This window comes from Chiloscyllium punctatum, chromosome 32 (assembly GCF_047496795.1).
Source record: "Chiloscyllium punctatum isolate Juve2018m chromosome 32, sChiPun1.3, whole genome shotgun sequence".
NCBI lineage: Eukaryota > Metazoa > Chordata > Chondrichthyes > Orectolobiformes > Hemiscylliidae > Chiloscyllium > Chiloscyllium punctatum.
The window spans coordinates 48,962,595-48,981,556 of record NC_092770.1 but is presented as its reverse complement, the minus strand read 5'-3'; the positions used below and the strand labels follow the sequence as shown (position 1 = coordinate 48,981,556).

Sequence of the window (18,962 nt, the reverse complement as noted above, 5' to 3'; positions counted from 1 at the left end):
ATATCGTCCTCGTACAACAAAGTCTTATATAATTTTGACCCCACTTCTGGAGCTGATATATAGATATCCCTACAAATGGCCTGCGTCAATGAGTCAATCACCAATGTAAAAAGCAGTGGTGAAAGGGGAAAGCCCTGTCGGCTGCCCCTAAAAATGTTTAAATTGCTTGATTGCACCCCATTGGTGATGACTGTTGCGAGAGGACCACTCTAGACAATCTTTACCCATCTTATAAAGACTTTGCCCAAACCAAACCACTCCAGAGTATAGAAAATGTACGGCCATTCAAGTCGGTCAAATGCCGTCTCTGCATCCAGAGAAATCATCAATCCCTGTATTGACTGTTGTTGACACAATTGAATTACATTAAGCAGCCTCCTAACATTATTGGAGGATCTGTGGCTGTTATTGAAGCCCAACTGATCCTCTTAAACAATAGAAGATAGCACAGTCTCCAGCCTTAACACAAGAGTCATAGACAGGATTTTAAAGTCCACATTTAAGAGTGAAATGGGCCTGTATGAAGTACAGTCCTCCGGGACCTTCCTATTTTTAAGAATAAGTGAAATATTGGCCTCTCTCAGAGAAGGTGGGAGACAATCATGACTGTATGAGTAATTAAACATGTTGAGCATCGGGTCTGACAGTATGTTTATAAATTCGTTATAGAATTTGCTGGGATGTCGGTCAGGGCCGGGCGCCTTTCCACTCAGACGCTGCTTCACAGCCTCCTGCACCTCTTGCCCTAAATAGGGGCCATTGAGAAAAGACTCTTGTTCAGGGGTCATGCCTGGGAGCTTCAGATACTTAAATAAAAGACTTAATTTTGGCCTTCCCCCCCCCCCCCCCTCACAACCCTCAGGTTGGTATAACCTAAGAGTAAAATCTCTGGAATGCCACATTAATCTTTTTAGAATGACATGTTAGGATCCTAGACCCTTCCCTAATTGACTTAATGGCTTGAGTGGCACTCCTTTTCCTGGAGAAATATGCGAAGCAATTGCCTGGCCTGTCACCATGCTCATATAACCTTTGCTTTGTAAAAGTAAGCTCCTTCTTTACCATCTGCTTGAGCATGGAATTCAATGCAGACCGCAGCGCCGTAATCCTCTGTAGCTTGACCAATGAGGGCCTGTCAAAGTAAGCCTTCTCGGCTGCCTTCAACCGAGCTTCGAGGAGACATTGCTGCTCACCCTTCTGCTGCTTCCTACTGGCAGAGTAGGAAATAACTAACACCGAGCATAGGCTTTGGCAGTTTCCCAAAGGATGGATGGGCTACTAACTGAGCCTGAGTTAATGTCTAGGAATGCCCAAAATTCCCTAGAGAAGTACTTCACAAACTTATTATCCTTGAGAATAAAGAGATCCATTCGCCAGTACATCAAACCCACTGTAACATCCTTAATCTTAACTAATAGGTACACTGGAGCGTGATCAGAGATGGTAATATTACCAATCATACAAGATGCCACCAAGTCCAGGGTTGCCATGGGGGTCAGAAAAAAATCAATTCTAATGTGACAGCTGTGTGGATGGAAAAAAACATAAAATCCCTGCCTGTAGGATGGAGACACCTCCAGACGTCCACCAACCATAACTCCACACAAAGATCCACTAATTGTTTAGTTTATACAGAGAGTATCGGGGGATCTTTGGGCAGCCTGTCTACTGTGGGATCCATGGGACAGTTAAAATCTCCCCCTATAATGATATAACCAAGACTGATCAATTTGGAAAATACATCGACCAAAAATTTGAGGCGATGGGCCAGAGGGCAATAAATATTTAAAACATCATATTCTTCCCTGTTTATCAGGGTTCTGAGAATTACAAACTTCTCGTGTGTGTCTTTAACACACTCTAGTAACTTAAATGGAAGATTCCTTCTAAGCAGTTAAGCCACTCCCCTACTTCTGGTATGAAAAGATGAAAATTAAACCTGAACAAACCCATTCTGCTGTAGTTTCAAATGCTCCCTATCATCCAAGTGTGTCGCCTGTAACAAAGCAATATCTACCTTCTCCTTTCTAAGACTCAAAAGTACATTCTTCCTCTTAAATGGTGAGTGACTCCCCTTGATATTCCAGGTACACCATTTAATCAAGTCATTAGCCATAACCTTCTGCAATAACATTTAAACTCCAGAGAGGAGGAACTCGAACTACAAATCACCAAGCCTTAGTGTCACAAGATCCATCAAACATAAAAACTACATAAACTAAAAGCACTACATTTTACAAACCTACAAAGCTATCAAAAATTATATACAATAAAACCAAAAAAAAATCCAACATATAAAGTGCCAACGGCCTGAATAGTGGAACTCACCCCCTGCCCAAAGGGGGCAACTACCCATCCCAAAACCCAATTTCCCATCCTGCTGCCAGGACTACAGCCCAGGCATTTAAATACCTGAACTGGGCATAAACTGCCCGTAAGTAGGCATTTAGCCATCCCAACAATTTTCCCTCTTCCTAGCTAGAGCTGCACCGCAAACACAAACAGAAATGAAAGAAAATACACTATAGAATAGCAATGTGAATAAAGAAAAATTTTTTGAAGAAAAAAGGGGTAAATGCCCCACCCATCCTTTGGTATAACTTAACTTAGAAATTGAAAGTATGCATCTCAACCACAGCCAAACATAGTTTAAACCAGATTATTACCAAGAAAAAACAATAGGAAAAGAAAGCCTCAACCTGACATCCTCTGTTTTTTAAAGAAAAAGCATACCCAAACAACACTACTATTTATACATACTAAATTGTTCATATTACGTTAGTTTGTCCACAAAGTCTCTTGCCTTCTCCGATGTGTCAAAGAGATGTACGGATCCATCTAAGGTTACCAAAGTACCGCTGGATACCTCAGAGAGTATTGGATCCCAAGCTCCCTCAGCCTTCTCTTGACACCGTCAAAGGATTTTCTTTTCTGGATCACTGCTGCTGAGAAGTCCTGGAAAAACATGATCTTACAGCCCTCGTAAATTAGGGCCTTTGTAAGCTTCCATGATTCTCTCCTTATCTCTATATTGATGAAATTGCACCAAGAGAGGACAAAGACGTTGACCCAGACCTGATCTGCATGCCATGACCTAGTGAGCACTCTCGATCTTCAAGCCTCTCGTTCCAGCCTCCAAGTTAAGGAATTTTGGCAACCAGTCCTCAATAAATTCCACTGGCTGCTCACCTTCCTTACCCTCTGGCAGACCTACGATCCAAATATTTTTTCTCCTGCCCCTGTTCTCAAGATCATCTACTTGGTCATGCAAATTACGGACATGCGTCTCCAAAGCTTGGATCCTATCCTTGGAGGAACTGGTATCGGCTTCCACCACTGTGACTCTGTGTTCAACCTCATCCGTCCTATTTTCCAGGTCTCCCAGCTGCTGTTCATGCTCCTGCAGCATGTTAGAGATCTGGGCCAGCTTCTCCTCTAATTGCTTACCCAACATCTCATGAAATTTCACAAGCTCCTTCACCAGGGCCTGGTACGTAATTGACTCTGAGGATCTTGCAGGCTGGGCTGCGGGCCCGGCCTCAGATGCTCCTCCTCCCTTCTTTGGCATCTCTGGACTGTGTAAATGCAGTTAAGTTGATTGTTCACAGTTTCCTGGAACTCCACAACCTTTCCAGAGTCCCAGGATATCGCAATGGTCTGGGTTGGGCAAGTTAGAAGTTTGTCTGGCTTGTGCTGCGCTGCGGAGCTCTGCAATGTGATCCTCCTAGATCGCCGCCATCTTGGATCCCCGCTCATTTAATTTATTAAATTAGAGAATCTGGTTACTACAATCCATTGCACACATATGGAAAGATGTGAATATATGTGAACATGTGGAGAGTTATTTCAGAGCACTAGCGTGGATACAATAGACTTATTTGTCTCTCTTCATGCTGTCAAATTCTACAATTTGTTAGAAAATCAAAAACATATATACGGTTGTTAAAAACTCGTCTGCTCTCTTCAAGGCATTTCATAATTATGCAAAGAATGATATGCTTTATGGAAATGATTTAAAATATGAAAAATCTGAGATCAAAGGTATTGAAAACTGAAACCTAAATGGTTTGGTAAGTTAAAGAAACAAAATGCACATCACAAAATGAAGTGACAGTGCCACCTGCTGATGTATCATATGCACCACTGCACAGATTTTGCTCTTTCTCTGAATATTTCCCCAAATCTCTTTCCTATGACACTAACCAACATGGCACATTTGCTGATCTTTGTTTCAGGTTTCAATCAACAAAGCTTAAAAGCAAACTAGGCATCTGACTCCAGTTATGTTATGCCATTGAATATAATTTTACTTATGCAGTTCTGTGAAAAACATGACTTCTTGATCTGAGCTGATGGACAGTATTTACTCTATTTGAATATACTTTGCCTTCTACAGGGACGTTACTATATGTGACTGTCACTGGCAAGGCCATTTATTGGTCATCCATATCTGTACTTGAAAAGGTGATGATGAGCTGTCTTGTTAAACAACTGCAGGTAGCTGGATAGGCACATCCACTGTGGTGTTAAGAAGAGAGCTCTAACATTTTGAACTAGTGACAGTGTAGAACGGCAATATGTTTCCAAGTCAGGGTTATTTAAAAAAAGGTTTTTCTTTTAAGTCACAAGTTTGGAGGGTGCTGTTGAAGGATCAGAGGGTTTTGCAATGCATCAGGTAGATGGTGCTCACCACTGTTATTGTGCAGTGTTGGTGGAAGGAATGTTGTTTAAGATGTTGGATGGGTTGTCAATAAAGGGGGCTACTTTGTTAGTTTCTGAATTTCTTGATTGTTGTTGGAGTTGCACTGATCAAGGCAAATGGAGAGTGACCAGACTTCTCACTGGAGTGGATTTGGAGAGCTAGGAAGTGATTCAGTCTTGCGTAACAGTCAATCTTTGACCTTTAGTCCAATTGGCAGGTCCAGTTCAATTTCAGGTCAATGATAATCTGTAAGATGTTGATGGTGGGGATTTGACAATAGCAATGCCATTGAATGTCAATAGGAAAAGGCATTAATGAAAACAATCATTGTCTGGGACATCTATGGCACCAATTGTACGTACCCAAGTGTGAATCCGTCTAAATCTTGTTGCATGCAGGCACAGACTGTTTCCCTTGGTGGAATTTGTCTGTCCCATAAGACCATTGTTTGCACCTTGGAGGTCGGTCTGGCTTGGATGTCTCTGTTGCAATTACGTTTTTGATTAGGGAGAACATCACATTGCATTTTTAGTAGGGAGAACATCACATCAGTACTGAGAAAAGTAATTCTTGAGGGTTTGTTCATGTAAATGGATGAAACTGAGAAATAAAAAAGGGAGAGACTACTTTGATATCATTGTATGATATGCCCCTCCAAAGTCAACTGGAGATTGAGGAGCAAATATATAAGGAAATTGCAGATAGCTGCAAGAATAATAGAGTTGTAATAATAGAGATTTTAACCTTTCTAACATTGGCTGGGACTGGCATAGTATGAAGCACTTGGATGGAGGGAAATTTGTTAAGTGTTTTCAGGAAGAATTTCTTATGCAGTGGGTAGGTTGCCCTACTAAAGAATGAGTAAAACATGACCTCCTCTTGGGAAATAAGGCAGGACAAGTGACAGAAGTCTTAGTAGGGAAGCACTTTGGGACCAGTGACCATAATTCTAGTAGTTTTAAAATAGCTATGGAAAAGGATACGTCTGGTCCACAAGTTAAGTCTAAACTGGGACAAGGCCAATTTTGACGATCTTAGACACAAACTTTCAAAAGTTGATTGGGCAAGGCTGTTTGTAGGCAAAGAGATGTCTGGTAAGTGGGAAGCTTTAAAAACTAAGTTAATGAGGGTTCAGTGCCAGTTCTACCCAGCACTGGTAGAATGAAGGGTAAGGCTAGCAGGAGTAGGGAACACTGGATGACTGGAGTTATTGAAGACCTGGTCTTGAAAAGAAGGAGGCATATGACATGCAGAGGCAGCTGGGATCAAGTGAATTCCTTGAACAGTATAGAGGGTGTTGGCGTACACTTAAGAGAGTAATCAGGAGGGCTGAAAGGGGTCACAAGGTGCTTTTGGCAGATACAGTAAAGGAGATTTCGAAGAGATTCTACAAGCACATGAAGGGCTAAAGATAAAACTAGGGAGAAAACAGGGCCTTTTAAAGATCAATAAAGTCATATATGTGCACAAACACAAGAGATGGGTGAGATCCTAAATGAATATTCCTCATCAGTATTTACCATTGACACAGGTATGGATACTAGAGACCTTGGATAGTGATGTCTTGACTAGTGTCTACATTACAAGGAAGAAGGTGATGAAATCTTAAAACACATCAAGGTCAGTAAATTCCTGGGACCTGATAAAGTGTGTCCCAGGACATTGTGAGAGGCCAGGAAAGAAATTGCAAGGCCTCCAGTGGACATATTTGTATCATTGATAGCCAAAGGTGAATTGCCTGAAGATTGGAGGGTGGCTAATTTTGTGCCATTATTTAAGAAAGATTACAGGGAATTGCCTTGGAATTTCAGACTGGTGAACCTAGCGTGATGGGGATTCTAAGAGACAGGATCTATAGGCATTTGTAGAGGCAAGGACTCATTTGGGATAATCAGCATGGCTTTGTGTATGGGAAATCGTGTCTCATAAATTTGATTGAATTTTTTGAAGCAGTGACCAAGAAAGTAGTTGAGGACAATGCAGTAGATATTGTCTATATGGACTTTAGTAAGGTCTTTGACAAGGTACTGCACGATAGGTTGTTGAGTAAGGTTGTATTGCAGGTGATCCAGGAAAGAGCTAGCCAATTGGATGCAAAATTGGCTTGAAGGTAGAAAATAGAGGGTGGTGTAGAGGGTTGTTTTTCAGACTGTAGCCCTGTGGCCAGTGGTGTCCACAGGAATCAGTGCTGGGTCCACTGTTATTTGTCATTTATATAAATGATTTAGATGAGAATTTAGGAGGTATGGTTTGTAAGTTAATTGATGACACTGAGATTGGTGGCAAAACGGACACTGAAGAAGTTTATCTGGGAATGCAATTTGATCAACTGGGCCAGTGGACTGAGGAATGGCAGATGGAGTTAAATTTAGACAAATGCAAGGTGTTGCATTTTGGGAAGGCAAACCATGGCATGACTTACACAGTTAATGGTAGAGCCTGGTGAATGTTATAGAACAAAAAGATCTAGGGGTACAGGTTCATAGCTCCTTGAAATTGGAACCACAGAATAATGAAGAAGGCTTTTAAATGCTAGCTTTCATCGGTCAGAGCATTGTGTGTAGGAGTTGGGATGTCTTATTGCAGTTGTATAAGATGTTGGTGAGGCTACAGTTGGAGTACTGCATGCAGTTCTGGTCACCCTATTATAGAAAGAATATTACTAAACTAGAAAGAATATAGAAAATATTTACTTGTATGCTACTTGTACTAGATGGTTTGAGTTATAAGGAGAGGTTGGATAGGCTGGGACATTTTTCACTGGAGCATAGGAGGCTGAGGGGTGACTTTATAGAGGTGTATAAAATCATGACAGGCATTGATAAGGTAGATAGCCGACAGCTTTTCCCCACTACAGGGCATAGGTTTAAGTTGAGAGGTGAGAGATACAAAAGATTCCAGAGGGGCAATTTTTATTCATAGAGTATGGCAAGTATCTGGAACAGACTGCCAGAGGTCATGGTAAAAGTAAATATAATTTCATTATTTAAGAAATATTTAGACAGGTACATGGATTGAATAGGTATGGAGGAATTGGGAGCAAATGCATGCGAATGGAACTGGTTTAAATTGTGAAAATCGGGCAGTATGAGCAAGTTGGGCTGAAGGGCTTGTTTCCATGCTGTAGACCTCTATTAGTCTATGCTGTAGAGGATGATAGATGGCTATGACAGTGCACAATTTGTCTTTAATTTCTTTGTACACTCTTTTCAAATAGCTAAGCTTTTTGTTTGTACCCACCTCTTCCAAAGTTCTACCTAACAGCGAGTCTCCAGAAGTTACTTGCATCAGCAGCTGTCTCCTAGATGTCAGTGTCAATGTCCATCAATTTCATATCTTGTTTGAAAGTCTTCCTGTAGCAGAGGCATGGATATCCATGGGATCAGCAGAATTCCATGCTGATTGAATTAGCATAATTCCAGGACTGCAGAATTAATGGCCTACTCTCCCAAGAGATGCCAAGTATAAATCTGAGACGGTGAAGGTAGAAACTGTTCAGCCTTTTATCCTGCCTAGCAAATGTTATCTAGGTCCTACCACTGTAGAGAAATGAGTTGAGGATGCAGGACTGGTCAACTTGCAATTCGATAATCTTCATCAGGTTGCTGTCTACACTCTCGTGTAGAGCATGAGCTTGGACATAACAGCTGCAGATTTTGTGAAGCATCAGAATGACTTCAGCATCAGGTGGCAGATTGCTGGTGATTGTTGAGTTAAGATATGTGAAACCTACAGCTTCACGTTTTCAATTATGATTGGTAGCAGTATGGCAACATTTGTATGTGTGATTCTGATTGTCAAACTGAAGTTTTTACAAGTTCACTTTGTTATTGCAATCACCCCACAGTGTGGAATGTGAGTGAGTGCAGCATGAACCTTCTAATGAGGACTTGGTGTATCTTTAACTTGGACCTCAAGTGAACAAGATTGCATTGCTTTCTGTCCTTTCTGGATTGTAGATAAACCTGAAGATATATCAAAGCTGTAAAGAGAAGGTTATGGGCTGATGCTTGATTTATTTTTGCTAAGTGAGGGCAACATCAAACCTTTTGAAAGGACTCTCACCTTGAAGCCTAAACGGATTTCTCACTGTATCTTATCAAACACATCTCATTAATTACCTATCTCACCCCTAAGGCATCCCTCACATTTAGTTCGATCTCCATCTTGCTGTGCATTATTACTGAAACAGTTCCCAACCGATGATACACTATTCCCATTACTGATGGCGCTGGTCCTACAGGACTGAACATTGCATGGAATGACTGATAAAACCCCCTTACTGTGTGCACATTGTGCTAGTGACTGATGGTACAAGACACCTGACAGACAGTGGGCTATCTTCACTGGACTGACAATAGCCCTCACCACTTTACGACATGGCCCCATAGTTTAAGAAATATGCAGTGTGTTTGCCATGTAGACAGCTAGTTCATGCTTAAGTGAATTTCTTCTAGATGGTAGATTGACATTTTGGTGTGCTGTACAACAAGGTATCCCTCCCCACAATCCCCCACATTCAACACCCCACCCACAGTGCCAGACTTATACCTACTGACAAGCAGTCTGATAGTGTTTCTGTGCAAAAGACTATATTGATATGGCAGTACCAGTATGCTTTGGGTTTGACTGAAGTCAATGTGCTAACTGGTATAACCAGGTGTGGTAAGAGAAAGCAAGGCACGGATGCTTTGAGTATACAGGTAGGCTTTGAGTGAGCAATCAGGCAACTTGGAGATACAACCTGGTCCAATCCATAAGCTTTGTGCCAGTCCATATGCACAAAGTGTCCTTTCAATGCTAGTTGTTGGTGTGCCCAGCAATGCAAGTCTGTGTTGCCTAAGCAGTCTGCAAGTATATTGGAAAGGTGCCAAAGTAGCTGTGAGGGATTGGCAAATGTTGGGTGCCAAAGTCCATGGACAAAAAAGTGTGTGTGCAAGTGCCCATGGATTGTGCCCTGAAATGACATTTGGTCCTAAGCAGCATGGAAGTCCTTTGGAGTTAGCGATGAGTTGAAGTTGCCAGGTACCTGCTCTGATTTGCATGTCAAGATTTCTCAAAGTCAAGCATATTTGGTGCAATAGACTTTTATTTGGCACAATATTTTTGATGTGGGGCATGTAATCAAATGCCTTCTGGAAGTCTAAGTATAACATACCAGCCTGTTCCCTTTGTCCATAGCACAGGCTGCTTGCTCAAAGAACTTTAGTAGATTGATAGTCATGATTTCTCTTTCACAAAACTATGTTGATTCTACCTGATTACTTTCAACTTATCCAAGTGCCTGCTATAATTTCTTAAATAACAGCTTTAAACATTGTCCTTATGATAGGAGTTCATTGACCTCTAGTTTCCTATTTTCTGCCTCCCTTTCATTTTCAATAAAAAAGTTACATTTGCAATTATCTAATCTAATGGGATTTTTGGAGTTTTGGAAAATTAAACCATTGCATCAGTGATGTGCACACCAGCATGTGCTCCTGACTTTAATCTAGCTAACAAGCCTGCCAAGATTTCATTATCTGAACTGGTGGGATGTGCAGAAGGCAGTCGTGCTGGTGTGTCCTCTGAGGAACCTATGGCTTTTTCCTCAGAGATAAAAGAGGAGATGTTTGCAGGGCTACCCTCTTGACAGTTGAAACTGTACATATGATACTGATGCCTGCAGGAGACACAAGGGAGAATGGGTTATGGAGTGGGGGTGGAGGTTCAGGCATGTTTAGAATACATTTCCAGTGGGGATAATGGAACAGCAGCAAAGCAATGGACAATGATTCTGTCTTGGTTGCTGGGACATGGAGATTTTGTCATCATCACGAGTGGATGAGAAAATGAATGTCAGGTACCCCAGAGCCTATCTTGGCTCATTCAGCCCTCACATGGGCTGCTTTCACGTGGACTGAGACCAAGGGATGGATTGAGTGACATGAATGTTTGAGGGTGAATTAAAATGTATGAGATTTTACATTGTTCTGGGAATCCTCTGGTAAGAGGGAAGATAGCACAAGTGTGGTGCTATAGATGTGTGGTACCTTTGTTTTGGAGGTGGAAAATCATTGAATGCAACATCAAGAGAATTATTGAGTGACATGAATGTGTTGGCATAGCTGTAGTGCTCGTGCAGGTGGGGGGAAGTTGGGAGGTGTCCTGATTGAATGAGTTGACATCACAGATGGCATGCAGGGTTCATTGACTGAGTTTGGCATGGGTGACAATGAGTGACAGAAAATACTATATAACATAATGAGAATGGTTGGCCATGAGCCTTGGTGGAAAGTGGTGCAGTAACAAAGTTAGAATGAGTGTGATATAACAGAGGAAAGATGGTAGCACAAGAGCACAAGAGGTCATTGAACTTCTAATAGCATTGCTAGGTGTTCCTTTGGCTACCACCTCACTGACCTAGGTAGCAACTTCAGACGAGGTTTACAGGATGTGGTGGCATGGACTGCTCTGGTGGTGCTGAGGAATGATGGTGGCCCCATTTTGCACCTTCCTGTCCACTAGAACATGTCACTATCAGCAAAGTGTGGAGCTAATGTCCCTCTGTCTGCCATCTCAAGGGCAATTTCTGAGAAAAGGAAATCCTACAGGGTAGCTCTGGGCTAACAGTATTTGACCTGTTGCCCATTAGCATTTTAAATATTTTGCTGGGAATCCTCTGGCAAGAGGGAAGATAGAACAAGTGTGGTGCTGTAGATGTGTGGCACATACCTAATTGTTTTGGAGATGGAAAATCATGGAACTCAATGTCAGGAGAATTATTACTCAGAAGATACCTTTGTCTCACCTGAAGGGGGCATTAGAACTCAAACATCTAAGAAGTGCTTCCACATTTGAAAGTCTTCCCTCCACCCTATTTTCCTAACTCCATTTCCATAACTTCACATAGACTAGTGAACCTCAGTCTGGCTGTTATTCTTTTTCATTACAATAGCAGTTTACATAACATGATGAATGTGAGAACCCATTAAATGTAATGTTTCCTGTATGACTAGAATCACTATAAATAGCTGAGCAGAAGTAATTATGTTTTACTGTTTATTACAAGCAATTAAAAAGTAAGCCTGAACTATTCAGCTCTTCCCTCCCTTTTTCTACGCATGTCTAAACCATTCTTTCCTCTCATTTTCTGATGCTTCTACTGGATCCAAGCTGTAGACAAGGTTGACTGCTCTTTTATAGCCTCAAAAAACTAACAAGCTAAACTGCAAACAAAAATGAAGTGCAAGTAAATATAAGGTTTCAATCTGTGGCTTTACAGATGGTTGTAAAATTTTGTGACACCATACTTCCTTTGTAACTCTAACAGAATGGATAGGTTTTCACCTGAACATCTAAATCATATGCAACAGTGGGTGGTGCTGAATAGAAGGTATTCTCCTGTGGAATCAGAATCTTCAGAGAAACAATATAAAGGGCCATTTATTCATTATTTCATGAGGGCTTTTATCACTTACCTTCTGCCAGGTTATTATGAGAGATCAGTGAAATCCACACAAGAAATTCCAGGCAATAATGTTCTAAACACAGTGCAGACAAACTTCTATTCTTGCTCCCAATATTCATTTTACTGTTCTGTTTATAAGAACTAGAGCAGGCACATTGCCCAAGCTGAGAATCCGTGCATGTTCACTTATTTGACCTCACCATTCATCAGCACCACTACCTTTACCTTTGGTCATAATAAGTACAGTGGTGCCACAGGATTCAATTTAGGACCTCCATCTGCACCATTTATTTCAAGATTCAAATATGCAACTTGAAATAAATAAAAAATGAGATTATCTATGCTGTAAAGAATTTAAATTTGGAGGATCTGAAACTTAATATTTGATAAACAAAGAATAAGTTTGCAGTACTTCAAACTGAACTCACCATGAAAATTAAGTGACACCTTATTATCACAAATGGTACTTTAATGTAGCAATTAATTTGCAAGTGGAAGCCAACATCCTACCCAACCTTGAGTCTTCATGGAGACCATCAGCTAATTTTAAAGGCTGCATCTCGTTCTCCTCCCAACAACCATCTGCCTTCCCAACAAAGATGGAAAGCGGCAGCTAACCATTTCTGACAGATCCAATCTATAGGGCCTGTGGAATAGTGTTGATCTTAGAGGAGAGCTCTGGCTGTGAGATGTGGGGGATCCAGGTGAACAGCAGCCAACCTTTTTGGAAGCCCTCATGAAAGACCCCACCTCCTCCTGACACCATGAAAAAACCATTGATTCATCTGAAGGAGGATCACCTCTTCCTTTTTTCCAGGTTTTACCAGGCAGTACACCCTTCACAGATTCCTGGATCAGTGAGACCTATGGCTGTTATAGAATCCTGATGAGAATATATTAATGAGGTTCCCACTCAAGTCAGGCAGGAGAGTCAGATGGTTAACATCAAGCCCAATTAAAATGTTGATGGAAAAGGTTTGAGCCAGACTGGAGCCGTAATTCTTTGTACAATATTCTCACCAGTCAACTTGAGTTAACATTGTTATGGTTCTGTTCGCCGAGCTGGGAATTTGACTTGCGAACGTTTCATCCCCTGTCTAGGTGACATCCTCAGTGCTTGGGAGCCTCCTGTGAAGCGCTTCTTTGCTGTTTTCTCCGGCATTTATAGTGGCCTGTCTCTGCCGCTTCCGGTTGTCAGTTCGAGCTGTCCACTGTAGTGGCCGGTATATTGGGTCGAGGTCGATGTGTTTGTTGATAGTCTGTGGATGAGTGCCATGCCTCTAGGAGTTCCCTGGCTGTTCTCTGTTTGGCTTGTCCTATAATAGTAGTGTTGTCCCAGTCGAATTCATGTTGCTTGTCATCTGTGTGTGTGGCTACTAAGGATAGCTGGTCGTGTCGTTTCGTGGCTAATGGGTGTTCATGGATATGGATCGTTAGCTGTCTTCCTGTTTGTCCGATGTAGTGTTTTGTGCAGTCCTTGCATGGGATTTTGTATACTACATTGGTTTTGCTCATGTTGGGTATCGGGTCCTTTGTTCTGGTGAGTTGTTGTCTGAGCGTGGCTGTTGGTTTGTGTGCTGACCCAATATACCGGCCACTACAGCGGACAGCTGGAACTGACAACCGGAAGCGGCAGAGATAGGCCACTATAAATGCCAGAGGAAACAGCACAGAAGCGCTTCACAGGAGGCTCCCAAGCACTGAGGATGTCACCTAGACAGGGGATGAAACGTTTGCAAGACAAATTCCCAGCTCGGCGAACAGAACCACAACAACGAGCACCCGAGCTCCAAATCTTCTCCCAAACTTTGAGTTAACATTCTCTCTTTTTGACACTGGACGTGGCAGTCCTCAGATTGATTAAATTTGCAAGCCAAAAGGGAAAAATTAGCAACATTACTTACCAATTGTGATGGTATTTTCATATCGTTTGATAATGTCGAAGGAGTTGCGTATATTCCCTTCAGTAATGTGAAACACAATCTCTGGCTGGACATTGGGAAAAGCTGGAGATGCTGCTCGGAGGAATATGATTTCTGAAAAAGGAAGCCTAATGTCAATTGCTCTTCTAGAATATAGAACATTTCAGCGCAGTACAGGCCTTCGATGTGCACCGATCTGTAGAACCAATCTGAAGCCTATCCATCCTACAGTATTCCATTTTCATCCATATGTTTATCCAATGACCATTTAAATGCCCTTAAAGTTGGTGAGTCTACTGCTGCTGCAGGCAGTGCATTCTACACCCCTACTACTCTCTGAGTAAAGAAACTACCTCTGACCTCTGTCCTGTATCTATCACTTCTCAGTTTAAAGCTATGTCCCCTTGTGCTAGCCATCACATTCCAACGAAAAAGGCTCTTACTGTCCACCCTATATAACGCTCATCTTATATGTCTCAATTAAGTCACCTCTCAAACTTCTTCTCTTGAATGAAAATAGCTTCAAGTTCCTCAGCCCTTCCTCATAAAACCTCCCCTCCATTCCAGGCAACATCCTAGTAAATCTCCTCTGAACCCTTTCCAAAGCTTCCACATCCTAAAACACAGTGACCAGAACTGTATGCGATACTCCAAGTGCGGCCGACCAAGAGTTTTGTACAGCTGCAGCATGACCCCATGGCTCCAAAACTCAATCCCTCTACCAATAAAAGCTAACACACTCTGTGCCTTCTTCATAACCCTATCAACCTGGGTGGCGACTTTCAGGGATCAATGTGTGTGGACACCAAGATCTCTCTGCTCATTTACACTACCAAGAATGTCAGCATTAGCACAGTACTCTGCATTCCTATTGCTCCTTCCAAAGTGAGTCACCTCACAACTTTCTGCATTAAACTCCATTTGCCACCTCTCAGCCCAACTCTGCAGCTCTCTCTGTAATCGGCAACATCCTTCAGCACTATCAACGGTTCCATTGATCTTAGTGACATCCGCAAATTTACTAACTTTTCCTTCTACACCTTCATCTAGTTCATTTATAAAAATGACAAACAGCAGTGGCCCCTAAATAGATCCTTACGGTATCTACCACTGGTAATTGAACTCCAGGATGAACATTTCCATCAACCACCACCCTCTGTCTTATTTTAGCTATCCAATTTCTAATCCAAACTGCTAGATCACCTTCAATCCTATGCCTCCATATTTTGTGCAATAGCCTACCGTGGGAAACTTATCAAATGCCTTACTGAAATCCATATCCACCACATCAACCGCTTTACCCTTATCCACCTGTTTGGTCACCATCTCAAAGAACTCAACAAGGTTTGTGAGGCATGAAACCGTATTGACTATCCATAATCAACTTATTCTTCTCTGAATGATTATAAATCCTAGCTCTTATAACCTTTTCCAACACTTGATGCACAACCAAAGTAAGGCTCACTGGTTGATAATTACCAGAGTTGTCTCTAATCCCCCTTCTTGAACAAAAGAACAACATTTGCTATCCTCCAGTCTTCTGGCACTATTCTTATAGATAATAATGACATAAAGATCAATGCCAAAGCATCGGCAGTCTCCTCCCTGGCTTTCCAGAGAATCCTTGGATAAATCCTGTCCGGCCCAGGGGACTTACCTATTTTCACACTTTCCAGAATAGCTAACACCTCCTCCTTGTGAAATCAATCCCATCTAGCCTAGAAACCTGTACCTCAGTATTCTCCTTGACAACATTGTCTTTTACCAGTGTGAATACTGACAAAAAATATTCTTTTAGCGCTTCCCCTATCTCCTCGGACTCCACGCACAACTTCCCACGACTATTCTTGATTGGCCCTAATCTTTCTCTAGTCATTCTTTTATTCTTGATATACCGATAGAAAGCTTTAGGGTTTTCCTTGATCCTATCTGCCAACAACTTCTCATGTCCTCTCCTAGCTCTGCTTAGATCTTTCTTCAGGTCTTTCCTGGCTAACTTGTAACTCTCAAGTGCCTTAACTGAGCCTTCATGTCTTATCCTAATATAAGCCTTCTTCTTCATCTTGACAAGAGATTCAACTTCTTTAATAAACCAAGGCTCCCTTGCTCGACCACTTCCTCTCTGCTTGGCCAATACATACTTATCAAGGACACATAGTAACTGTTCCTTGAATAAGCTCCACATTTCAACTGTGCCCATCCCCTGCAGTTTCCTTCCCCATCGTACATACCCTAAATCTTGCCTAATCCCATTATAATTGCCTTTACCCCAGCAATATCCCTTGCCCTGTGGTATATATCCATTCCTTTCCATTGCTAAAGTAAATATTACCAAATTGTAGTCACTATCACCAAAGTGCTCACCTACCTCCAAATCTAACACCTGGCCAGGTTCATTAGCCAGCACAAAATTCAATGTGGCCTCGCCCCTTGTTGGCTTGTCTACATACTGTGTCAGGAAACCATTCTGCACACATTGGACAAAAACTGACCTATCTAAAGTACTTGAACTATAGTATTTCCAGTCAATATTTGGAAAGTTAAAGTCCCACATAACAACTAACCTGTTACTCTTGCTCCTGTCCAGAGTTATCATTGTTGTCCTTTCCTCTACACCTCGGGAACTATTCGGAGGCCTATAGAGAACTTCCAATAGGGTGAGCTCTCCTTTCCTGTTTCTAACCTCAGCCCATAATACCGTAGTAGATGAGTCCTCATCAAATGTCCTGTCTGCCACCATAATACTGTCCTTGACTAACAGTGCCACAACTCCCTCTCTATTACTATCTTCTCTGTTCTGACTGAAACATCTAAATCCCGGAACCTGCAACAATCATTCCTGTCCCTGCTCTATCCTGTCTCCTAAATGGCTACAGCATCAAAGTCCCAGGTACCAACCCATGCTGCAAGTTCACCCACCTTATTCCAGATGCTCCTGGCATTGAAGTAGACACACCTCAAACCACCTTCCTGTTTGCTGGAACTCTTGCACCTTTTAAATCTCATCTCTGACCTCTCTTCTCTCATTACGTCTCTGTGCCCCTTTCAAATATTACAGAGCTTTTGATAAGGCACATGTTCTCTGCCTATACTCTGTTGCCATGCCACCACATTGCTTAAAAAAAGTTGGCTGAACACTTCAACGCCCTTTCCCACTCCACTAAGGACATACAGGTCCTAGGCCTTCTCTATCACCACTCCCTAACACCTGACGTCTGGAGGAAGGACGCCTCATATTCTGCCTCAGGACTCTCCAACTCCGTGGCACCAATGTGGATTTCACCAGTTTCCTCATTTCTGCTCCCCCCCCCCCGCCTTATCCCAGATTCAACCTTTCAACTCAGCACCACTCTCATGACCGGTCCTACCTGTCCATCTTCCTTCCCACCTATCTGCTCCACCCTCCTCTCCGACCTATCCCTTTACTCCCACCTCCATCCACCTATTGCACTCTCAGCTACCTTCCCCCAGCCCCACCCCCTTCCAATTTATCTCTCCACCCCCAGGCCCCCATCCGCATTCCTGATGAAGGGCTTTTGCCCGAAACATTAATTCTCCTGCTCCTTGAATGCTGCCTGACCTACTGTGCTTATCCAGCACCACACTCTTGACTCTAATCTCCAGCATCTGCAGTCCTCACTCTTGCCAAGAATCTGTCTACCACTACTTTAAAAATACTCAAGGATTGTTCTTACTCTACCTTTCCTAAAGACAGTATCAAAAACACACAACCCTCCAAAAAAGGAAAAAATCTCTTTGGATGGATGTCAATCTTAATGGATGATCCACTTTCTTTACACAGAGACCCCGAGTTATAGATTCTCCCACAAGAGGAAATATCCTTTTCTAAATGCACCCCATTAAGACCCTTCTGGAATCTTAAATGTTTCAATCAAGTTGCCTGTTACTCTTCTGAACTCAAACATATACAAGCCTAACTGTCTAACTTTTCCTTATAGAACAACCATTGTTCCATACTATTACTCTAATAAACCTTCTCTGAGCTGTCCCCAACACATTCATGACCTTTCTTACATAATGAGACCAAAACTGTAAATATTATCCCAGATATGGTCTCACCATATAAAACTGAAACATTACCACCCACTTTTATATTCAATGCCCAGGCAACAAACAATGGTTGGACAGGCATTCACTTCTCATTATGATACCAGTAGTAGGTCAATGACATAGCTTTCTTGAGAGAAGTGTGTCCATCACCAATATCAGTAAATATGTGGTTGTTATTTTGCTCCAAAAACATTGGAGAGTTCATGCAGGAGGGCTCAGAGCTTTTGGATAACTTGGCCATTTTTCTTCTGAATGCATCACTTCAAAGATTTCATGGTGGCAAAAATGTAAGCTTGGGGCAAAATAAATAGATTAATAATTTCACCTGAAACCAACACTGGTCAGTAAGGGTATACAGTCAGGAGACTACGCATGATTGAGGCTTAGACTAAGTTAACAGAGAATTAGATTCATATGGGAATTTGGGGCATGGGGAGAGAGGCACTTTGAGTAAAGACTAATGTAAACAGTAGTGTTAAGTATCATTCAGATTTATCAAAGATGGTAAGGTTTATCAATTGTTGTCAGGTTTATTACACTAAATTCCTTGCTAATAGCTTATTGCTTAAACTGCCAGCTGCCTCTGCCCTAAACAGTGGCAGAGTATTGTGGTGTAGCATTTTTAAGACAGGGCAGAGACAGTGTTTTCGGGTGATGTATCTGTTTCTGTAGTTATTAGTGGTGGTGATGGGCAATAGGAAAGATATTATTGTTCTACATAGGAGCCAATTTGCCTTTAATGATGACCCTCAGAAGGGAATGAACGCAGATAGCCTTAGAAGTTCACTCTCATAGTCTGGAACTGAGACCTGGCAGC

At 42.0% G+C, this 18,962-nt stretch overlaps 1 protein-coding gene across 1 annotated transcript in view; it reads right to left on the bottom strand.

The window, feature by feature from the left end:
• Positions 1 to 18,962, bottom strand: part of fbln1 (fibulin 1) — a 166,622-nt gene that overhangs the window by 29,635 nt on the left and 118,025 nt on the right. Inside the window, exon 16 of the mRNA XM_072552309.1 lies at positions 14,057 to 14,188. Within this exon, the coding sequence (XP_072408410.1) occupies positions 14,057 to 14,188 (132 nt within the window). The remainder of the gene's footprint in view (positions 1 to 14,056; positions 14,189 to 18,962) is intronic.